The 25,560-nt window shown below is 43.0% G+C and overlaps 1 protein-coding gene across 1 annotated transcript in view; it reads right to left on the minus strand.

The window, feature by feature from the left end:
- Positions 1–1,108: 1,108 nt before the first annotated feature.
- The window catches only part of LOC137332206 (collagen alpha-1(XXIII) chain-like), a 236,989-nt gene continuing 212,537 nt past the window's right edge, over positions 1,109–25,560 (minus strand). Inside the window, exons 13-18 of the mRNA XM_067995902.1 lie at positions 24,416–24,505; positions 21,145–21,225; positions 18,243–18,296; positions 16,835–16,988; positions 16,587–16,700; positions 1,109–1,245 (exon numbers count right to left, since the gene is read on the minus strand). Of these exons, the coding sequence (XP_067852003.1) occupies positions 1,109–1,245; positions 16,587–16,700; positions 16,835–16,988; positions 18,243–18,296; positions 21,145–21,225; positions 24,416–24,505 (630 nt within the window). The remainder of the gene's footprint in view (positions 1,246–16,586; positions 16,701–16,834; positions 16,989–18,242; positions 18,297–21,144; positions 21,226–24,415; positions 24,506–25,560) is intronic.

Consider the following 25,560-nt stretch of genomic DNA (forward strand, 5'->3'; position numbering starts at 1 on the left):
ATTGAATTACATTGGATTCAAGATTTTTATTAGTGTTATGGGATCGCATTTCACAATTCGGGTTGTTTTGTGCAAATTGAAACCCAATGGCTTCACATATGACACACGGAAAGTAGTTATTATGAAAATGCAGTGGGTCATGAACTTGACTTTAGCTATAACTATACCCTATATTCCATCAATTGCATTAAAGGAAAAACTGCAATACACAGTTTTTGCTGTGGTGGATTTAGAAATCTTTGCAGAGGGGAAATATGCTCTGATGGTGTAAAAATAATTCCCTGGGGAACCTGGGCATATGTCCCCTCCACCCCCCACCCCCCCACAAGAAATTTTGACTTTTCACACTTTTTTGGTGCATTTTCCAGAATTTTGAAATGCACGGCAATTCAACATTAAGGAGAAGGAAACCCAAAGAGAGCTCAGCAACACTAATGAGTGTCAAAGGAAACTTTTTGATATGTCTTCATGCACCTAGTGTCTGAACCACATGACTTCAGGTCCTTGGTCCTTGTGTATCACTTAATTAGATCTGAGCTCAGTGACAACAAATCTACAGCAACTAGAAGTTCAAGTGAAAAAAATCCAAGTTTTGTGACTTGACTGCACTTCACAAAAGAGGATTTTCACACAGACCTTGGGTGCTTTCACTGATCCTGAGAATTCTATTCTAGGCACTCTTGCAAGGAGTTCAGAGGGTTTAGATTAATCCTACAGGATTAAAATGAAGGGAAGCAGGGTTTTCAATACTTGGCGATTTTACATCAAAACAGGCTAAAAAGGCATGTACCAGTTGAGAGTCGATGACTGATTTATCCTTAAAATATAATTTGGAACTGTCCATCGTAAGGCATGAAAATAATAATCAACCAGACTGCAACGGCCAACAGTCAGCCTGCAGTAAACAAATGGTATTATAAATTATTTGAAATACTGTTCAATATTACTTAAGAGTGCAGTCACACTCCTACCCCATACACAATGCTAGCATAGACCTTTTGTACCATGTATGTGGTGATAAAAGTCATATTATAGGATAATTGATACCACTGCTAGGTAGTAACTTATTGAAGGGTTTAGATGAAATAATAAACTGTGAGAGTGAAGTTTAACGGTTACTGATGTCACCTGAACTAAGTTTATAACCTTGCAACACTTCTGGAATAATCATTTTACAGTTATACCAATCTCCATTGTCCAAAAGGACAGTTAAATTGCCTTCTGCCACACCAATATCTTCAAACACTGGTCTTACAAAAAGAGGGGCAACATTTATGTATGTACAGAGTCTCTCATAGACAGGGGTCTGCCACAGGAGTAGGTCTGACACAGAGACGCATGAGGTCTCTGATGAGCAGAGTTTACTCAGTATTGAATTCAGTATTTTATTGCGTAAAAAACAGGATCAGGAAATGGCAACCCAGTAGTCTGCAAATCTATGTGGAGCTGCTGTAATCGGTACACATTGATTCTTCTGATAGTCACAATCAAATTTCAAATAACTCTCACCCCTCCTCACTAACCACCAGCATTCACCCGCACCACTCATCCATTCCCTCACCTATAACCCCAACCCTCACTGTTCCCGCACCATCACCTTTATCCTCAACATAACCTCTACCTCCAACTTTAACATCACATAAGAACATAAGAAATAGGAGCTGGAGTAGGCCATGCGGCCCCTCAACCCTGCTCTGCCATTCAGTCAGATCGTGGCTGACCTTCGACCTCAACTCCACTTTCCTGCCCGATCCCCATATCCCTTGATTCCCCTAGAGTCCAAAAATCTATCCATCTCAGCCTTGAATATATTCAATGACTCAGCATCTAAAGCCCTCTGGGGTAGAGAATTCCAAAGATTCACAACCCTCTGCCTGAAGAAATTCCTCCTCATCTCACTCTTGAATGGCTGACCCCTTATCCTGCGACTATGCCCCCCAGTTCTAGACTCTCTAGCCAGGAGAAACAATCTCTCAGCATTTATCCTGTCAAGCCCCCTAATATGTTTCAATGAGATCACCTCTCATTCTTCTGAACTCCAGACAGTACAGGCCTATTCTTCTCAACCTCTCCTCATAGGACAACCCTCTCATCCCAGGAATTAATCTAGTGAACCTTCGTTGTACCGTCTCCAAGGCAAGTATATCCTTCCTTAGATAAGGAGACCAAAACTGTACACAGTACTCCAGGTAAGGTATCACTAAAGCCCTGTACAACTGTAGTAAGACTCCCTTACTCTTGTACTCCAACCCCCTTGCAATAAAGGCCAACATGCCATTTGCTTTCCTAATTGCCTGCTGTACCTGCATACTAACTTTTTTGTGTTTCTTGTACGAGGACACCCAAGTCTCTCTGAACACCAACATTTAATAGTCTCTCACCATTTAAAAAATATTTTGTTTTTCTATTCTTCCTACCAAAGTGAATAACCTCACCTTTCCCCACATTATACTCTATCTGCCACCTTCTTGCCCATTCAGTTACCCTGTCTATATCCCTTTGCAGACTCTTTCTGTCCTCCTCACAGCTTATTTTCCCACCTAGCTTTGTCAGCAAACTTGGATACATTACATTCGGTCCCTTCATCTAAGTCATTAATATAGATTGTAAATAGCTGAGGCTCAAGCACCGATCCTTGCGGCAACCCATTAGTTACAGCCTGCCAACCTGAGAATGACCCGTTTATCCCTAATCTGTGTTTTCTGTCCTTTAACCAATCCTCTATCCATGCTAATATATTACCCCCAACCCCATGAGCTCTTACCTTGTGTAACAACCTTTTATGTGGCACCTTATCGAATGCCTTTTGAAAATCCAAATTAATGACATCCACTGGTTCCCCTTTATCTACCCTGCTAGTTACATCCTCAAAAAACTCTTATAGGTTTGTCAAACACGATTTCCCTTTCATAAAACCATGTTGGCTCTGCCTAATCATATTATTATTTTCTAAGTGCCCTGTTAACACTCCCTTAATAATGGATTCCAGCATTTTCCTGACGACCGATGTCAGGTTAACTGGCCTGTAGTTCCCTGTGTTCTCTCTCCCTCCCTTCTTGAATAGCGGGGTAACATTTGCTACCACTCATTCCTCACCACTCATTCCTCATCCGCACCATACCATCTCCCCTCTCACACCTTTAATGTCACACATTACTCCCAACCTTCATATCAATGTAATGCCCTTGCACTTCATTCTCACTGCGAATCCCTCATTCACCATTCCTTAGTTAAACCTATCTTGACCCTCATCCTATCCTCATAATGATTCATTAGTCTGCTTCGCCCTACTTTTTATGAAAATTGATGTCACCCAACTCTGATATTCATACCAGAGTGCAAACACAAAACATGAATTGTTTGTATAAAAGCAATTTACAATTGATTACGATATTTTTTGCCATCAAATACTTATGATATTTAGATATTGTTCTGCAAATTCTTTCCAAGTATGCTCTTTTTTGTATGCCTTCTGAATCACAGTTACTTACATCCATCCATTATTCACAATCTTATTAACTGCCATCGGAACATAAAAATGTAAAAACAAATTGGACCAGATAACTTTCAGAATTCTCCATAACCAACTTTTCAAACATAATATATTTTGCTACTAAGTTCTATGTAATTTATGACAGCATATCTACCAATCCCCTTCTTTGTGCTCTTAAAAGAGTATATCTGGCTCTGCCTCACTCTTGCTGCATAATGTGTAGCCCACTGGCTACTTCTGTGAATGGATAATATCAGCTCATTTGCAGCAAAAATAACTGGCAAAGCATTGTGAAGTCCCAAGACCTGAACACGGAGAGCACGGTGTGAACGGAGGGCTGAAACTGGTTGCAGTTAGCAACAATGAATGTGTGTTCATTTTGATTTTTGTTGTAATCTAATGGATCTATACATCCCTGAATGCCTTGTTTGCCTGAAGCATCAATCTGCTGGGGTGGTAGTGGAATTTGTACATGGAGTTATACATAAACAAAGCAAACAGTATCGAAATTGATGAATATACTTAGCAGATTTTGCACCAATCCGATTTAGGTTTGCGACTTGAAGTTTTGCTGAAGTAGATTTAAATTACAAGCATTCAGATCTATTCTGAACTTTTTGAATTTGTGCAGTTGTGAAAATCTGGAGCTGAATGACACCTGCTGGTGAGTTCAGATAACAGCAGCTCTTGATTTCTAGTGCTTTAATTCAAATAAGTTGCAGTTCAAATCATACAATGCAATAGCACTTCATTTGCAGGAGACTACCATCTCCCATAACATTCACCACTGGAAAAAACAACTTTCTGAAAACTCAAAAAAAAACTAGCACATGATCTCCACCTCCATATGCTGCATGGGATAACCTAGGTTAGGGCATGTTAGCAAGCAGTAACACATTGAGGAGTTCAAATTATGAACCATCTTGAGTTTCAATTTTCTGTTTTGATATCCAAATACCTCAATGTGTGACTAATATTATCTGATGTAAATTTGTCACATATTTATTTTTAAAACCAGAAAACTATAGGAAAACGTCACTATGCCATAGGAACAGAGAAATATCAGTTGCCAGACTATGAAAATGCATCAACTAACATTTCACAACTATGTGATGTACATAGAAGTGCAGCTCTAAGAAAGACAAATAAAACTATTGTAAACCTGAAACTGTTAACTAAAGTATACAGTGGGCCAGAACACTGTAAGTATCATAGTAAGTAGTTGTCCCTTTAAATAGAATTTCTGTAGGCTGGTTCCTGACTGTTCCCATCATGATTTGCTGGGTGGAATTATGAATTAGCGAATCAGATATTGGCACAAACCAATTGCACAAAAGGGAAAAACAATCGAAGGAAGCGGATTTAAATATTGTAATAGGCTCAATTTTCATTTTAAGCAGGGGCCTGGGACAACTATGGGCACGTGATCGGTACCCGATATTGGTAAGTTTGTCACCTGTTTCGCACCTGAAAAACAAGTTAAATAATGTCCAATTTTGCCCCTATATTCTCCATATTTCTTCTCAAAGATTATCACTTCCACATAAGACAAATCTCCCCTCAGAACAAATATTGGACAAGGAAGCTGTACACTCTTCCAGGGCTCCACCCTTTCTTGCTTTGTGTTCAACCCACTGGAGACGTGCTTTTAGTTTTGCTTTTAGGTTGTCCTATGATGAGAGATTGAGTAGAATGGGCCTATATTCTCTGGAGTTTAGAAGAATGAGAGGTGATCTCATTCAAACATATAAGATTCTAAGAAGGCTTGCAGGGTAGATGCTGAGAGGATGTTTCCCCTGGCTGGAGAGTCTAGAACTAGGGGACAGTCTTAGGATAAGGAGTCAGACATTTAGGACTGAGATGAGGAGGAATTTCTTCACTCAGAGGGTCGTGAATATTTGGAATTCTCTACCCCAGAGGGCTGTGGATGCTGAGTCGTTGAGTATATTCAAGACTGAGATCGATAGATTTTTGGATTCCAAGGGATATGGGGATCGGGTGGAAAGTCGAGTTGAGGTCAAAGATCAACCATGATCTTATTGAATAGCGGAGCAGGCTCGAGGGGCCATATGGCCTAGTCTTGCTCCTGTTTATGTTCTTATGTTTTTTCTCAACTGAATAGCGATGTCTGTCTACCAATTTGACTGAAGACTGATGATTAAAATCCATTTGTAGTATCCTCTAAATTTATCCCATTCAAGTCATTGCTTTTATTTAAAAACTCTTAATATTCATTATTTAGTTTTTGAGATTAATTAGAGAATAATAATGACGGTTTAATCTTTTTATTAGGTGTCAGCCGTGGCTCAGTGGCAGTACTCTTGGCTCTGAGTCAGAAGGTTGTAAGTTCAAGCCCCACTCCAGCACTTGAGCATACAATCTCAACTGACACTCGAGTGCAGTGCTGAGGGAGTGCTGCACTGTTGGAGGTGCCAGCTTTCAGATGAGACATTAAACTGAGGTCGCGATTGCCCTCTCAAGTGGATGTAAAATATCCCATGGCACTATTCAAAGCAGAGCAAGGGAGTTCCCCTGGTATCCTTGCCAGCATTTTTCCCTCAACCCCAACCAATTTTTCCCTCCACTATAACAGTTTAAGTGGTCATTTATCTCATTGCTATTTGTGGGACCTTGGTGTGTGGAAATTGGCTGCTGCGTTTCCCTACATTACAACAGTGACTACACTTGAAAAGTACTTCATTGGCTGTGAGGCGTTTTGGGATGTCCTGAGGTCATGAAAGGTGCTATTTAAATGCAAATTCTTCTTCTTTTAGTAGTTGTAGATGCACAGTAACAATCATCTTTGCCCATTTCTAGGAACATAGGAACAGCAGTAGGCCTTTCAGCCCCTCGAGCCTGTTCCACCATTCAATTAGATCATAGCTGATCTGTATCTTAACTCCATCTACCCGCCTTGGTTTTATATTCTTTAATACCCTTGCATAACAAAAATCTACCAATGTCAGTTTTGATATTTTCAATTGACCTAGCCTCAACAGCTTTTTGGGGAAGAGAGTTCCAGATTTCCACGACCCTTTATGTGAAGAAGTGCTTTCTGACATCACTCCTGAACGGCCTAGCTCTAATTTTATGATTATGCCCCCTTGTTCCGGACTCCCCCACCACAGGAAATAGTTTCTCTCTATCTACCCAGCAACTCCTTAACTCCTTTCATCATTTTAAACACCTCAATTGGATCACCCTTTAATCTTCTATATTCAAGGGAATACAAGCCCAGTCTATGCAACCTGTCCTCATAATTTAACCCTTTTAGCCCTGGTATCATTCTGCTGAATCTGCACTGCACCCCCTCCAAGGCCAATATATTCTTCCTGAGGTGCAGCGCCCAGAACTGAATGCAATACTCCAGATGGGGTCTAACCAGATCTCTGTATAGCTGTAACGTAACTTCTACCCCTTTATATTCCAGCCATCTTGAGATAAAGGCCAACATTCCATTAGCCTTTTAAATTATTTTTTTGTACCTGTCCACTAGCTTTTAGTGATTTCTGTACTTGGACCCTAAATCTCTCTGCTCATCCACAGTTCCTAGCTTCTCGCCATTTAGAAAATACTCTGATCTATCTTTCTTGGGTCCAAAGTGGATGATCTCATACTTTTCTACGTTGAACTCCATCTGCCACAATTTTGACCACTCACTCAATCTGTCAATGTCCCTTTGTGACTTTCTGCTCCCATCTACACTATTTACTGTGCCACCTCACTTCGTGTCATCAGCAAACTTGGATATACGGCTCTCTATTCCTTCATCCAAGACATTTATAAATATAGTGAAAAGCTGAGGCCCCAGTACAGATCCCGGGGGACACCACTAGTCACATCCTGCCAATTTGAGTATAAAACCCATTATCCCTACTGTCTGTCTCCTACCTTTTTTTAAATTCGTTCATGGGATGTGGGCGTCGCTGGAGAGGCCAGCATTTATTGCCCATCCCTAATTGCCCTTGAGAAGGTGGTGGTGATCCGCCTTCTTGAACCACTGCAGTCCGTGTGGTGAAGGTTCTCCCACAATGCTGTTAGGAAGGGAGTTCCAGGATTTTGACCCAGCGAAGATGAAGGAACGGCGATATATTTCCAAGTCGGGATGGCGTGTGACTTGGAGGGGAACGTGCAGGTGGTGTTGTTCCCATGTGTCTGCTGCCCTTGTCCTTTTAGGTGGTAGAGGTCGCGGGTTTGGGAGGTGCCGTTGAAGAAGCCTCGGTGAGTTGCTGCAGTGCATCCTGTGGATGGTACACACTGCAGCCGCTGTGCGCCCATGGTGAAGGGAGTGAATGTTTAGGGTGCTGGATGGAGTGCCAATCAAGCGGGCTGCTTTGTCCTGGATGGTGTTGAGCTTCTTGAGTGTTGTTGGAGATGCACTCATCCAGGCAAGTGGAGAGTATTCCATCACACTCCTGACTTGTGCCTTGTAGATGGTGGAAAGGCTTTGGGGAGTCAGGAGGTGAGTCACTTGCCACAGAATACCCAGCTTCTGACCTGCTCTTGTAGCCACAGTATTTATATGGCTGGTCCAGTTAAGTTTCTGGTCAATGGTAACCCCCAGGATGTTGATGGTGGAGGATTCTGCAATGGTAATGCCGTTGAATGTCAAGGGGAGGTAGTTAGAATCTCTCTTGTTGGAGATGGTCATTGCCTGGCACTTGTCTGGTGCGAATGTTACTTGCCACTTATGAGCAGAAGCCTGGATGTTGTCCAGGTCTTGCTGCATGCGGGCACGGACTGCTTCATTATCTGAGGGGTTGCGAATGCAACTGAACACTGTGCAATCATCAGCGAACATCCCCATTTCTGATCTTATGGTGGAGGGAAGGTCATTGATGAAGCAGCTGAAGATGGTTGGGCCTATGACACTGCCCTGAGGAACTCCTGCAGCAATGTTCTGGGGCTGAGATGATTGGCCTCCAACAACCACTACCATCTTCCTTTGTGCTAGGTATGACTCCAGCCACTGGAGAGTTTTCCCCCTGATTCCCATTGACTTCAATTTTACTAGGGCTCCTTGGTGCCACACTCGGTCAAGTGGTGCTTTGATGTCAAGGGCGGTCACTCTCACCTCACCTCTGCAATTTCAGCTCTTTTGTCCATGTTTGGACCAAGGCTGTAATGAGGTCTGGAGCCGAGTGGTCCTGGTGGAACCCAAACTGAGCATCGGTGAGCAGGTTATTGGTGAGTAAGTACCACTTGATAGCACTGTCGATGACACCTTCCATCACTTTGCTGATGATTGAGAGTAGGCTGATGGGGCGGTAATTGGCCAGATTGGATTTGTCCTGCTTTTTGTTGTCAGGACATACCTGGGCAATTTTCCACATTGTTGGTTAGATGCCAGTGTTGTAGCTGTACTGGAACAGTTTGGCTAGAGGCGCGGCTAGTTCTGGAGCACAAGTCTTCAGCACTACAGTCGGGATGCTGTCGGGGCCCAAAGCCTTTGCTATATCCAGTGCACTCAGCCGTTTCTTGATATCACGTGGAGTGAATCGAATTGGCTGAAGACTGGCTTCCGTGATGGTGGGGATATCGGGAGGAGGCCAAGATGGATCATCCACTCTGCCTTGTCTTTTGCACTCACATGCTGGACTCCACTATCATTGAGGATGGGGATGTTTACAGAGCCTCCTCCTCCTGTTAGTTGCTTAATTGTCCACCACCATTCATGACTGGATGTGGCAGGACTGCAAAGCTTTGATCTGATCCGTTGGTTGTGGAATCGCTTAGCTCTGTCTATAGCATGTTGCTTCCACTGTTTAGCATGCATGTAGTCCTGAGTTGTAGCTTCACCAGGTAGGCACCTCATTTTTAGGTACGCACCTCATTTTTAGGTACGCACCTCATTTTTAGGTACGCCTGGTGCTGCTCCTGGCATCCTCTTCTACACTCCTCATTGAACCAGGGTTGATCCCCTGGCTCCTAACCAATTCCCTATCCGAGCCAATAGGTTGCCTCCAATTCCATGCGCTCTCATTTTTGTTAACAGTCTCTTGCTTGGAACCTTGTTGAATCCTTCTGGCAGTCCATATAAATAACATCCATAGACACTCCCTTATCTACCACGTTTGTTATCTCCTCAAAAAATTCAATTGGGTTTGTTAGACATGACTTACCCTTTACAAATCTATGCTGGCTCTTTCTGATCAGATAATATTTGTCCAAATGCTCTTCTGACACAAGTTATAATCACATATAAAAGGTGATTTTTTTTTCTATTTACAAACTTGAATTAATATTTAATTACCTTGTCTCCTTTTTCACCTCTGTCTCCCTTTTGCCCCCTCAGTCCTGGAAAACCCTGCAAACAATAATAGTTTTGCATGCGTTGAAACAATTAATCAACATGGTATCTTATACTATAGATATAGCTCTCAGAAATGGAAAATAATTTTCCATTTAATATACATATTCAGGTCTTTATAAATGCATGTGCTTTGGAGTTTTAAAAAGGTAGTTAACGGGTTTGAATATTCAGATTATTTGGAGTTTTCGTTCCAGGTACCTTAAAAGTTAAGGATTTGCAAACTGACCCTAATAATGAAACTGGTGCGGAAACCAGTAAAATGCAAATTTTCTCTATTCAACATCACCAAGGTTCTAACATACATCTGTGCTTATACAGCAGTAAATAAATTCCCATTAGATCATAAGAGAATTAGTTAATGTCTTGAGGAATTGGGAGCACCAAACCAGCCAGCAGAAACTTAAAAATAAAAGCTCATTTAAAGAATGCTGATAGTATTTCCAGCATTTGCTCTTTTTATTTCAGATTTCCAGTATCTGCAGTATTTTACCTTTTCTGACCTTTGTTTCTGTTGGTCAAACCACTAACACCAGATGCTGGCTAAGGGAAGCTTTTGACATTTTGGTGGGACACTGCCTGTGCCACGGGCAAAGGAATATTTTGTCATTTTACAGAACACTGAGATACAGAAAATTATGTCTCACACACAAAATATATTCCGTGTCTCTTTTCATGTGTGGTGGCAACTTTTTCTTTGAAAAGAAAATGAAACACCTGAACCTGAATATGAGAAATTTTGGGATTCAGTTAGTGAGCTGAACCGCCTAATCAGGTCAGTTTGGGCTCTCAGTTCACATTATGCACGTTAATTAGCTCTTTAACTAGTGCTTTCATTAAATTTTCCATTATTGATTTGTTTTCCAGAAAGTATGGTTATTCTTCACTATATATATGGTGACAAAGTAGAAATCTGTAAAGCTGTAGGCTATTTGCATCTACTTAATTAACAATGTTGTTTTTTAATTTAATAGTGAATTTTAAATATTCTGCCAAAAGGTACTTACATCTAATCCCGATTCACCAGGTTTCCCCTGTGTAAGAAACAAGAAGGAAAACAGATACTGTACTTCGCTGCAAGAAATCTGACCTTGACCTTTGTCTTAGTAAATTTGCTTTAAAATAATACATTGCCTCCACATATATCACAGTTAATACCCAAAATTAAAGGAAGGTCAGCAATAAAAAACTTTTATATATGAGGGTAAATTCACTGTGCTCCCAGTAGGGAGCCAGGCTCAAAAGAAATATAGGTGGGGAAACAGTGTTACAACACTGTAGCCCAATCTTTTTGAACATAGCTCCCCACTGGAAGCACAGCATTGATGGATTTACCTAACAATTTTGTCTTGTCTATGGAATTAAAAGTTTTTTGTCTTTGTGGCTCCAAGGCTTTTGTTGATATATTTTCAGGCCCAGTGATGTGATGATTGATTACATGGAATCATTATTAATGGTTAGCATAATACATTTTTTGTTCATTTTGAATTATTTTAATCCTGTCTGGGGTGCAAGCTTCTCTTCCAATCAATGTCGGTAACAAAGATTACAAGGATAAGTAGAAATTAGGCTGGCCATTTGACCCATCTAGCTCATCCTTCATGAGAAACCTGTGCTTCCCCCATCACCGTATCTAACTGACTGTTGACTGATTTCAAAGTTTTTGCCCGCTGCACTATCCAGAAGGCCACTCCAACTATTTATACGGATACAGTTAAATAGTGGTTATGTTACTGGACTAGTAATCCAGAGGCCTGGACTAATAATCCGAAGATATGAGTTCAAATCCTGCCACAGGAGCTGGGGAATTTAAATTCAGTTAATTAAAAATTTAAAAAATCTGGAATAAAAAGCTAGTATTGGTAATGATGACCAGGATTGTCATAAAAACCCATCTGGTTCACTAATGTCCTTTGGGTGAAGGAAACCTGCTGTTCTTACCCGGTCTGGCCTATATGTGACTCCAGACCCACAGCAATGTGGTTGATTCTTAACTGCCCTCTGAAATGGCCTGGCAAGCCACTCAGTTGTCAAGATGGCAGCTCACCACCACCTTCTCAAGGGCAATTAGGGATGGGCAATAAATGCTGGCCTTGCCAGCGATGCCCACATCCGATGAATGAATACAAAAAAATGATTACTCTTTGCATAAAGAAATCCTCTTTCACATCAGTCCTGAATGTGCCCTTTACCAGTTTGTATCGACCTCATTCTCCCTGCAGTCATTATTTAATTTAAATAGTACTCTAGATTTATCTTTTCTATTCTGCTTACACCTCCATAAAATACATTCCCATTTGTTTCAGTTCAAGGCTGAGAATTCTTAGTTTTCCTAGTCTACCCTCAAAGGCAGGCAAAGAGATGAGAAGCCCAAAATGTAGTAACGGGGCAGATGCTGAAGATGAGCAAATCTAGTTAAGTACTAAACGATTACTTCTTTCAAGTACTCACTGGGAAAGACATGAGTAACATACTCTTCCTACATAGCGATAATCCAAGCAGAATTAACAATTTCTAAAATTAGATGGATGTCCTTAACATGATAAATGGGTTTCAAAAAAATAAATAAATTCCCTCGGATGGATGGTGTGAAACCTGGAGGTGAGTTGGCAGATCACAACCTTAATGAGGCCAATAAATTTTACTTCCGGGCTTCGCACCCGACAGCCAGCCTGATTGACAGACTGCTGGCTGTTGGGCAGGAAGGCCTGTGGTAGCAGGCTGCAGCTGGGGATCAGAGGCAGGGATCACGGACCAGGGAGGTGATTGGATGGGCCGAGGAGGAGGTTGGTGGTCACTGGAGGTCAGGTGAAGAGTTAGAGGTAGGGGGGGGTCCACCATCGGGGTATGGGTGAGGTGGGAGGGGGCGGCTGATCACAGTGGTCCTGTCGACCAGGTGAGCTTATTGGGCCTGGATGAAGCACTCGTGCTCCTCCGGGCCCACAAGCAGTGCAATAAAGGCACTCACCTCATGGATCCGGCCCTTCCCACCTGCTTTCACCTGACGTGAATCTGAAGCGATGGGAAACCCAAACAGGTAAGGTTAAATTCATTTTAATTTTCCAATACACAAAATATTAAGTACCTCAAGTATCTCACTGAGGTACATTTCCCTTTTAAGTATCGGCCCGCTGGCTTTAAGTGGGGGCGGGACTTCCTGGTGTTTGCTGTCCACATGCAGACAAACCTGCCTGGGTTAAACCCAGAAGTGGGCGCATTGGAGCCGGGATGCCGTCCCGCTCCAAAAAGCTGTTATTTTAACCTCCCACCCGCCCCCAATCCACGTGTTCAGGGGGGTTAAAATTCACCCCCGGTGGCCACGTATTTCCTGTCGCAGTTAAAGTCACCACTGCCCTCAATTTCTTTGCCTCCGGATCCTTCCAGGGCGCCACCGGTGACATCGCCAGGATGCGTCAGTTGTCTGCACATAAGTGCATACGACAGGTCATGGATGGGTCGTTTGCCAGGACGTCCGACTACATGAACTTCCCCGCGCTGACATCAGCCAGACTGAGAGGCCAGTGGGTTTCAATTCGTGGGTGGAGAGCGCAATTGACTGCCCACACGTGGCAATCCGAGAACCACCATATGAGCCAGGAGTCTTCATAAACCTATCACTCCATCAATGCACGGCTGGTGTGCGCTAGATTCCCTGGCAGCTGTCACGATTACTTAATTTTGTGCCAGTCCAACATTCCAGACCTCTTCCAGACAGGAGTCAGACTTAAGGGCTGGCTCGTTGGAGACAAGGGATTACCCAAATGTGGTTCATGACCACCTGTGAGAAACCCCACCACTGAAGCACAGCACCGGTACAACCAGAGTCACATGACCACCAGGTGTGTCATTGAGCAAGCCATTGGCATGTTGAAGATTGGAACACTCTTCCACAATCGGCAGTTGATGCTAGCTCAATTGTAAATTTTAAATCTGATATTGATAGATTTTTGTTAACCAAAGGTAATAAGGAATATGGGGCTAAGGCGGGTATATGGAGTTAGGTCACAGATCAGCCATGATCTAATTGAATGGCGGAACAGGATCGATGGGCTAAATGGCCTACTCCTGTTCCTATGTGCTTCAGGTGCCTGAATAGATCTGGGGAGCCCTTCTGTACTCGCCAGTGAGGGTGTCCAGAATAATTGTGGTGTGCTGCGTTCTGCACAACATAGCGCAGCAGAGAGGGTTACAGGTGGACGATAGCGAATGTCAAGCATCGTCTGCTGGCGCCAACATTGAAGAGGATGAGGAGGACAAGGAGGAGGAGGACAATGAAGATGGGGAATCCATCGCCAGAACAGCTGCGCACATTGCTGCCCGTGATGCCCTCGTCACTAACAGGTTCTCATAGTGAGATGTGCAAATTGAAGAATGAGATACTCAGAACACCTGGACAACCACCACCACCACCAATCCCCCGCCTTTGCATAAAAATAGTCCTACAACCACGCATACACTCATTGCACACCCTGCCAATTGGTGTCATCGTGTCTTGGCATTCACGATTAAGCAGATGAAAGGGTGACTTAACACTTGGGACGTAATAATGGCCAAGACGTGGAAGTGATGATAATGAATAAATTTAATGTGCCAATACAAAAAAATATAAATGAACATAACATTTCGTCAAACACCCTTGTGCTTACCCTTGATGAATTACAGTTGCTTAACCTTACGCTTTCTGCCACTTCTACGTGGTGTATCCCCTGTGGCTTCAGCAGAGGGAGTGGCAGGTTGCTCGGATACCTGCCCTGGCTGCTGAGATGCTCTTGGCCTACACCCTCTGGGTTTTAGAATCATAGAAAGTTACGGCACAGAACGAGGCCATTCGGCCCACTGTGACCGTGCCGGCTGAAAAAGAGCTATCGAGCTTAATTCCACTTTCCAGCACTTGGTCCGTAACCCTGTAGGTTACGGGACTTCAAGTGCACATTCAAGCACTTCTTAAATGAGATGAGGGTTTCTGTCTCTACCACCCTTTCAGGCAGTGAGTTCCAGATCTCCAAACACCCTCTGGGTGAAAAAATTCTCCTCAGCTCCCCTCTAATTCTTCTACCAATTATTTTAAATCTGTGCCCACTGGTCACTGACCGCTCTGCTAAGGGAAATAGGTCCTCCCTAGCCACTCTATCTAGTTCCGTCATAATTTTATATACCTCAATTAAATCTCCCCTCAGCCTCCTTTGTTCCAAAGACAACAACCCCAGCCTATCCAATCTTTTCTCATAGCTAAAACTTCTCCAGCCCCGGCAACATCCTCGTAAATCTCCTCTGTACCCTCTCTAGTGCAATCACATTGTTCCTGTAATGTGGTGACCAGAACTGTACGCAGTACTCAAGCTGTGGCCTAACCAATGTTTTATACAGTTCTAGCATAACCTCCATGCTCTTATATTCTATGCCTTGGCTATTAAAGGAAAGTATCCCGTTTGCCTTTTTAACCACCTTATCTACCAGTCCTGCTACCTTCAGTGATCTGTGGACATGTACTCCAAGGTCCCTTTGTCCCCCTACACCTCTCAGTATCATCCCATTAATTGTGTACTCCCTTGCCTTGTTTGTGGCGTAATAGTGGCCTTGCCTTCCCCAAATGCATTACCTCACACTTCTCTAGATTGAATTCCATTTGCCACTTTTCTGCCCATCTGACCAGTTCATTGATATCTTCCTGCAGTCTACAGCTTTCCTCCTCACTATCAACCACACAGGCAATTTTTGTATCATCTGCAAATTTCTTCATCAAGCCCCCCACATTCAAGTCCAGATCATTAATATATACCACAAAAAGCAAGGGACCTAGTACTGAGCCTTGCGGAACCCCACTGGAAACAGCCTTCCAGTCATAAAAACACCCATCAACCATTACTCTTTGCTTCCTGCCACTGAGCCAATTTTGGATCCAACTAGCCACTTTCCCTTGGATCCCATAGGCTTTTACTTTTTTGATCAGGCTGCCATGTGGGACCTTGTCAAAAGCCTTGCTAAAATCCATGTGCACTATATCAAACAAGTTATCCTCATCGACTCTCCTTGTTCCCGCCTCAAAAAATTTTGGAGCATGTGAGGGCCCTGCCAAAGACTGCTCCACCTGCACCTGTGCAGGGGCAGACTTGGCCATTGGGGGAGGAGGCAGCATTTCAGGTACTGGTTGAGGGGGGAGCAATGGGTGAGATGTGGGAGCGCTTTGAGTGGAGTTCCCACTTCCATGTCCCGTTTTGCCATCATCCCTTTCCTGGGCCAGCGCAACATTACTCCCACCACTCTGCTGGTCAGCAGGTTGGTGAACAGATGTGCCACTTTGTAAGGCCACGGCTAAGATATCTGTCTGCCTGTTTAAGGTGCTTGACGTGTTGGCATCCAGAGCCTGCACACCCTTTGTCATGGCCTGCATGGACTCATTTAAGAGCCGTGCTTGAAGCTCATTGGAGGCTGCCATTCTCTCCATCGCAGACATTCTTGCTCTTACCTGCAACAACAATCCACTAGTATTGGAGTTGGAGTCCTCCATCCTCTCTGCTATTGTGGAGAATGTGCGTGGCACATTTTCCAGTACATTGCAAAGCTAAATCAGTACCTCAATCATTCTTCTTCTTCTCAACGACAGCCCCCAGGGTTCAACATCTGGGTCTAGTTGAGCAGAACTTGGACAGGTGTGCGCTCTCTGACGCGGACTCTCCACAGCTGCCCCTGCCACCAGTGTCTGCTCATGCTCACTTGTGAGTGGTGAATCACCAGGCGACAACCCAACTATCTGTCTAACGGGATCCACCAAAGTGCCAGTACCTGCGCTGGTGCATGGCTGTATGTCCTGAGATGGTGCACCCTCAGAAGGATTGAGGTCCTCTGAGGAATTGATATCTTCCATCTCACCACATTCTTCTTGAACTTGTGAAGGCCCTGGAAGACAACAGAAAGCGATACTAATTATTCATCGGAAAAGTGACAATCTTTCCAATGGCCATACTGAGGTTTGTCACAGTTTTGTCATTGATGAAATAAATTCATCATGTGTATGAAAGCTGTTCTGTTACCAGCCACCTGCGGGTTCCCAGTCTCTCCACCTCTGATGGATAGGGATGCAACTGTCCCACCTATTTCCACGGCCTCCTCCTCTGCATCTGTTAGCTGCATTATCTGTGGTGGGCCACCTCCAGTTCTCGTCCTCTCCCTTGCATTTTGCACTCTCTACAAGGGGAGAAAGAACTGACCTGTGAGTGACTGAAGGTGATGTATTCACCCGATGGATCCATTGCTTTGGGTGAGGCTGTCTATGAAACAGATTCATCAGAGGGTGACTATCAGACAGATGCATCACATTGCATCAGGATTCGGGTGAGTGGCAGTGGTGGGTGCGCAAATGGGGAGGTGACGAAGTACATAGAAAGTGATTGATGGCTGGTGCTGAAACTTCACCACATGTGAGGAGTGATGTGATGGAGTAGGCTTGCCAACAAAGAGTGAGAGGGGTGGTGTTGCACAACACAGGATGTGGGTGAATCAGCAAATGTAATCACTTTTCCTGACCTAGTTAGGTCATTAAAACGCTTCCTGCACTGCAGCCAAAACCTGGGCACCGTGCTCCTGCTACTCACCTCTTCTGCCATGTCCAGCCAGGCCTACTTCCTCTTACCACCTGGGTATAACACCTCCCTCCTGCTTCTCACAGCAGCCAGTGGTACCTCAAGGGATGCGTCAGAGAACCTGGGTGCTGCCTTTCATCTATGTCCTTCCATATCTGATTTTCTCCTTTTTCCTTCAAAATCCATTTTTGCATTGGCCCTTTAAATAGTGGCCTTTAAATTGTGTCATGCAGGACGCCCGCTGCGCAGTTTGGAGACGCGGAACCCGGAAGTAAAATGAAGTGTCTTCGATTGAGTTGTGATTGGACAATCCGACGCACTCAAATTAATTCCGGGTTTCCCACGCGATTATTTACCCACCTGCTGAGTTCCTGCCTCCATGCTAAAATTATGGCCAAGGCCTCAGTATTTAGTGTTTAGAATTTGGCAGTGGGGTCCAGGTGTAAACATTCAAGAGGGGCCCATGCATGTGCTCTCTGAGTGCAACCAAGCACAGATCCCACCATCTAATGAAAGAAACCTTTTTGGAGGAAAAAAATCTTTAAAGGGAGCTGGCCGGTAAACCTCTTGCTCCTGTTGCAGGCCCCTGAGACTTGCCATTGCAAGTGTCGACCCCAGACTGGCGTGAATCCCCAGTGGAGGCCAAGGAGCCCGTATCCTATATGTAAACAACCCCGGGGCCATAAATACAGGCAGAGTTGGGGGCCATCTTGGGGCAGACAGAAGTCTTGCCCGACCAGCGATGCGCCCCAATTGAGAAGGAGGAGGGGAGCAGCGGAAAATTTAGGCCAATACATAAGTGCAAAGTTGTTCTGTGTATTAATTTAAATGTCCTGTATTAAGCATCCTGAATTCTTACCTTTTCTCCCTTTTGACCAGGTAAACCTGTAAGACCCGTGGAACCAGGATTTCCCTATAAAGAGGGACATGGCATGATGTCATCAATTGATCTGTCATTAAACTTCTATAATTTTGAAAAGGTTTCCATGTTACTTCATTGGTTTATGTTTATCCTTGCATTAAGTGATTGGACACCCGATGACTAAGAACGGCTTTCCTGATGTCTTAACTGGTTAAGGTAGTGTGTAACTCAGACATACAAGGGTAAATTTTCATCTTCACTGCCTGATCGGTAATTTGAAATCAATGGAATGAAAACCGGGCAGGTTCTACCAGGGGCAGGTGGTCCACTCCGCCAGATTACTGCCCAGGTGGTGAAAAAGAAAATTTACATCACAGACGTGGAAGGTCCTATGTTCAATCCCTGGTTTGTACTGAGTTTATTGATTTCGGTCAGGATAGTGGTAGCGGTACAGAGATTGACCTCAGCACTCATGGACTAGGGATCACTATCTGGCAAACCCTACTGAATGTATGTGTGTGTGTGTGAATATATGTATGTATGTCAGGTAAGGAAGGATTAGACTTGTTAATGATGCCCTCCATCTGCTGACACTCACTATTTATGCTCAAAAGTGAAGATTGACCTCTGGACGAGTGCTGGGAGGGGTCCAGTGCTAATGGAGAAAAGATTGCTGGAAAAAAACCAGCCCATCACACTACACCTCCTCCCCCAATTATACTCAATCTACATCAGCTACTTTTTTTATACTGACAATCTAAGGCCAGTATGAAATTGGCACAAATTTAGCACCCATGAATCAGTGTAAATGTAATTAGTTATTGTACACTGATGAGTTCAGTTAATTTTCACCAATATGTAGCATCAACAATGAGAAATTTGATTAGAAACAAAATAGGGATAATTTAATGGACCTATGACCAGAAAGAACTGGTCTGAGGCTGCCCAAAGGCATTCTTTAGAGCCAATAGGCAGATCAGACTTTCATCCCATAAACATAGGCTAGGTTAAACCATGTTACAGAGATCAACGGTCAGTGCACATCCCATGATGCCATTCAATCCCCACTGTCACATTATCTGATGATTTTTAGAACTGTATCGATGAAGATCCAAACTTGTGGAACAAAAGTGACCCGAATTAATTGTACTTCAGCACTAAAGAAAAGAAAAATGTTGAAATTATTATCTACTTCACCTGTGGGTGTGAAAGCCCTTTGCCTGGGAAACATCATGGCAGCTATTCTGACCAGTTACACTTGAAGTAGGCATAATTATGCAGACATCCGTTATGCCAGATTTCTTCCCATTTAGTGTCTCTTTGGATTTTTTGGTTGGATTTTGTATTAGTGCCACAAGCACCCACTAGTTTGCAGTGTAATTATATTAAAATTAGGCCTCAATGATAATTTAAAAGTCCACGCAATTTTCCAGCAGTTATGTCAGTATAGCACTCAGTCATCTATCTGCCCATATAAGATGGTGTCCAAGGCTGCTATTTATGCTGGCGTGCTGTTAATGCTGGTGCATTTAAAGAGCCTTGCAGTTAGATTTGTATGAGCAATTTGAGGCTATTTCTGAACCTTTTTTCTTATATTTTTTGTTTCATTTCTGCTTTATGTATGTTTTTCTGAAGGAAGAAGAGGAAGAGCAATAGAGAGGTGCCAGGTCAGGCTGCATCTATCAGCCAGTATCCTCTCAACCACATTTACAGCCAAAGGTGCAGCAACCTGACAATGACTTTACAGAACTGATTAAACAGGTCAGCAGATAGCTAGATGCAGCACTATGCCATCTGCTTCAAGGAAACCTGCAGTTAATATGCATCATTGGGCTGACATTGCCAGTGATGGTAATGGTTAACTGCATCCTCAAGTCTTCTTCCTCTGCCTCCTTCCATGCCATGTGCAATGCTGTCCTATAGGGAGGTTGCCCCGGAGTGGCAGCCATGGCCACCCATCTTGCTATCACATCATTCTGTACCACCTCATTCTACACCACCTCCAATTCGCCAGCCATTAGAGGGTTGGAATGTTGTGCCACTCCATTACTTGGCCACAGACTCAGTTCCTGTCTCCACACCTGTTTTTCCAGCTTCTGGGCTTTGCCCAGTATTATTATTATCCTAGCAGATTTTTGCAAATGTTGAAATATACATCAAACAGTTTATCACCTTTGTAAAGGCTACCAACAATTTTATCTACATATGGAGCCCATTAAAATTTATCCATCAACCCTTGTAAGTGATCTTTTAAGGGCTGGCTTATACATCCCATCTCTAGCGAAGAGCTCCCAACACTAGGCTTAATGTGGGTCAGGATCTTGTCTACTTTGCAAATAATGCTGACCTGACAAAATCAGCACACCAATGGTTGACTGAGTGCTAATAATACATCGCTAAGTAACATCTGATAGGAGGACCAGTCGGGAAATCTACCCAATTAAAATAGACACACAAGTTTTAGATCAGCAAGGAACAGATGGATAAATCTCATAAAATGATAACTGACTACTAGGCAATTCAAAGTATTTATTTATTCAATGATAGATGAATCAAGCAATTTAAATTGTATAGTTATTGAATATTCTGAAAGGAGGATATTATCTGCATTAGGCGTACACTGAAAGGTTTTACACTGGTATTGCCATATTTCAGAATTAACCATACCATTACGTAAATATATTTTAAAAATCTACAAATGGACAATTTCCTGGTAGATAGATTAAATTGCCATAGAATTAAACTTGCAGTTGGTTCAGGAGCTAAGTAATCAGTTTCTACAGATAGCTGTTTTATAAAAACTACTGCAATATACACCAAAATAATGTTTAGGTGAAGCTGTGTTCAGATAATGCTCAGCTTTTTACTCTGATTAAAGCATGGGTATTTGTTCACTTACCTGTATACCAGGAATACCTCTATCACCTTTTCCACTAGCATCACCCTTCTCACCTTTATTACCATTCAACCCTGGTTCACCCTAAATAGAAAGCAAGGTATAGTTTTAATGATTTATCATGGCCTTGAAATTCCAGGAGTCTTACTCCACCAGTGGAATTGCATTCCATGCCTGTATAGTTCACATCAGAGGTGCCTGCCTCAACAGCAAGGAGGAAAATCAGAACAATGCCATTGCCACTCCAATGGCAGACCTGAGGCCCAGGATGGGGTGAAGAGGGAATGCATGGGAAATGCTCCCAAGGGAGCATATGGCCATTTTTGTAGAGGGAATTATTACTTTCTCCAGTGCAGTCTTGGAGCCTTTGTTAGGCCCACAGCAGAACTCATGCCAGCTCTTAGGTAGAAAGAGTTCTATTGGGCCTAACAGGGGGTGTGATTGGTGTAATTACCAAGAGAGTCTGAGAACTCCCCTGGACTCACCCTCAAGATATTGGTGTGGAGATGCCGGTGATGGACTGGGGTTGACAATTGTAAACAATTTTACAACACCAAGTTATAGTCCAGCAATTTTATTTTAAATTCACAAGCTTTCGGAGACTTCCTCCTTCCTCAGGTAAATGTTTACAATTGTCATTTACCTGAGGAAGGAGGAAGTCTCCGAAAGCTTGTGAATTTAAAATAAAATTGCTGGACTATAACTTGGTGTTGTAAACTTGTTTACAATTGTCAAGATATTGGGGGAGGGGAGGTGGTGGTTAGATTCTCCCTTCCCACCACAAGGGAATTTGGAGCAAACTGTAAATGGGGCAGAGGAGGATCGTGGTTCAATCCCAAATTATGGCCCTCCCCCCCAAGCAATCCACCCGCTTTAGGGCGCTCTCAGGCCCTAGAATTTCAGGGCTCATGCACATAGATATGTAATATTTTGCTTAAGGAAAAATATTAATCAAATACAAGATATACCCCTGGAATTATTTCTGTAAAGAACTGGTACAGTGTAATATCCACCCCAAATTCTTGCTTTGCTCTCCTGAAGTTGCTGACTCATTCTGGGGTACAGTATCACTGGTGCGACTCCTCCTCCGGTACTTCATCCAAGTGACCATTCTTCATGTGTGTGCTTAGATAGTGAGTGCTTGTATGTGATTTGATCATGGCACCACAGCCAAACTGCTGACCTTACCACATATCCATTCACATGGACTTTCCAGCAATGGTAGCTGGAGAGCAATCAGGAGCAGAAACCCCGCCTGGTTCCCTCATCTCAACTCAGGAGTTCTAAGGCCAATTGTAGTGGGCTGACTGCTACTCCAAAATAATCATCTAGCTCAGCGCAGTACGTGCTAGGGTATGCACAGGGCTTTTAAAAGATAATTTTAGTATTATTTTTCACAGGAGGAAAAATAAAATTGAGGAAGAGATCTTTTGCGTTATCCTTGGGCATTTTTAGTGGGTAGTTTCAGAGCGAAACTGATTAAGTTCTGAAAACTACTGGCCTTCACTTCACACTTCTCTGCACTAAGTTTCATCTGCCATGCTTCTGTCCATTTCACCAGTCTGTCTATGTCCTCCTGAAGTCTGTTACTATCCTCCACATTGTTTACTACATTCCCAAATTTTGTTTCATCTGCAAACTTTGAAATTATATCCTCGATACCCAAGTCCAGGTCATTAATATATATCAAAAAGAGCACTAGTTCTAAGACTGACTCTGGGGAACACCAATGTATACTTCCCTCCAGTCTGAAAAACAACCATTCACCACTATGCTCTGCTTTCTGTCCCTTAACTAATTTCGTATCCACGCTGCCACTGTCCCTTTAATCCCATGGAATTTAATTTTGCTTAATTCTGCAATGGACTTTGCAAAGTCAGGCTTGGAACAACTGGAAACATTACCTCATTTACCATCCATGAGATGAATAGGCTTGTATTTTGAATGTATGATAATATTATTATATTATATATAAATATATAAACCCAACAACGGGCAATAGAATTTTAGATGAGCTGAAGTTTATGGAGGGTAGAAGATGGGAGGCCAGTCAGGACAGCATTGATGTAAGCAAGTCTGGAGGTGACAAAGGTACATTTGAAGATTTCAGTGATAATTAGGCTGAGAGAGGGGCCAAGGCAGGCAATGTTAGCGAGGTAGAAATAGGTGGTCTTTTGACAAAGAGGATTTGGAGTTGGAAGCTGAGCTCGGGTTGAACAGGATGCTGATGTTGCATGAAATAATACAAATAAATTTCCATTACCCTGGTAGCAGCCTTTATTTTATGCCAATCTACCACACCATCATTATTTGAAGGAGGAGAAAGATTGGATGGGTGGTTCATTGAGGACTGAAGAAAATGTGGCAAAATTGAACATTTTTGACTACTAGATTATTATTTGAATTCTCTCTAATTGGACATGGCACGAGGGTTATAAATCCAGTTTCACGTACAAACAAAGTCCAGCCCTTTCGATGCACATTCAGCTTGAAATCCAAATAGATTGTCTGAATGGGTATTGATGTGACATGAATTTGTAAGTAATAATTCTATAGCTGGTTTCTGTTGGATAATAGAGTTTAATATGTTAATTATTTAAATGACCAAAGCTACTGAATCTACTGACCCACAGGATCTCCAGGCTTCTTCCACAAGTGTTACGTGTTTCAATATTGTGAATGGTAGCCAATCAATGTAATTAAAGAAGCTACAGTTTGTTAATATCTTTTGTTTTGAACAGTTTCTTGGGCAGGTAGTTCAAGTTATCTGGCACATATCAATGTATCAAGTCATCCAGGAGTAGTGGTTGTAATTGACAGCTGTGTCTGAGGTGGAGGCTTGGGTCAGACGTGAGAAATGGCATTAAAGAATAGAAAGAACATGTATTTATACAGCGCCTTTCATGACCTCAGGACGTCCCAAAGCGCTTTACAGCCCATGTACTTTTGAAATGCAGTCACTGTTGTAATGTAGGAAATGCAGCAGCCAATTTACACACAGCAAGGTCCCACAAAAAGCAATGAGATCGTGACCAGATAATCTGTTTTTTTAGCGATGATAGGAATGATACCCAGCTGGAGTCAGTTCATTTAGGATAGGAGGGGTAAAGGTGAACAAGGAGGAGAAGGACAGAGCAGTAACTATGACAAGCTAGTGTGCTTCACATTACATTTTCTTTTTGTTTTAGTAATGTTTGACACATTGGATTATTTACTTATACTGAGGTTGTACTGGCATTCTTAAGAAATGAAAGATATTGGGATAGATACTTACAGGTGGACCAAAGAAACCGATTTCTCCTTTTTCACCTTTTTGCCCTGGAATTCCTGGGAGTCCAGAGTCTCCTTTACGACCCGTCATACCCTAAAAATAATAAACACCAATGCTCAGAAAACACAATGCCTGAATTGGATGCTGACATTTTAACACCATCACTATTACAGCGTTTGAACATTAAAAACATTGGGTGGGGAATTTTCAGTTTGGGCCCAAAATGGGTGCAATATCGGCAGTGCACCTGTGGCGCCAGCCCCAGGTCACAATTAGGAGGCCCAAAACATTTTCAGGTTCGGCCCTCATTTAAATTTCGCTGGTCAGCTGTAGGTGGCAAACGGATGCTGTGCCGCAGCTCGCCAGTTTGGTGCCGTGAATAATTGGCCAACTTCTGCATGGAGACGGCTGACAGGTAGGGCCTGTTTGTGGGGGGTGTGAATATGGAGCAGGGGGGAGTGAGAACAGCGGGCCGGAAGATTTTTGTGGGGCTAGGAGGAGCGTTCAAAAGGCCCCAAAATACAGGAGGAAGCAGGTAATCGATCCAGATCCTGGATTGATTACCGTCCAGAGATGACCTTACAGCTCCTTCAGGAGTCAGGCTACTCTGTGTCTGGGGAAGATCTAGCACTGCTTCAACTTTCTGGACCTCTGTCAGGACAGGCGCTGCTAATGCATGGTGTTGGTGAGTATGTTAATGACCCTGTCCCCAAAGTTTGGGATGGGGGTCTATGGCAAACCGCAGGGGAAGCCGAGACTTCTGTTCTGCTATATTTCCGTCAGTGGATTAGGCCACCTGGAAATTCAGACCGCATGTGTATAATTTCTTTAAAAATATTTTAAAATTTCCCTGATGGTGTAGGGAGAAAGTGTAGTCATCTCTTTCCTGGTGATAGATTTTGATTCTGTGCACATCTACAATGGTTAACTAATTGTGTGTGTATGTACATGTGTGCTGGGGGGAGCCGAAGAAAGAGAACAGTTCGCCTGTTTCCTATATGTATACTGGTGGATATATATCTAAACTCTGGAGGCTTGTGCAAGCGTCCACAGGATCTATTAATATCAATATTTGGATCTGTGACTGCTAACTGAATATCAGAAACAAGGCTAAATCCAGAAAATGGAAAAGAATATAACATTTCGGA

The sequence above is a fragment of the Heptranchias perlo genome, chromosome 14 (genome assembly GCF_035084215.1).
Source record: "Heptranchias perlo isolate sHepPer1 chromosome 14, sHepPer1.hap1, whole genome shotgun sequence".
Taxonomy (NCBI): Eukaryota; Metazoa; Chordata; class Chondrichthyes; order Hexanchiformes; family Hexanchidae; genus Heptranchias; species Heptranchias perlo.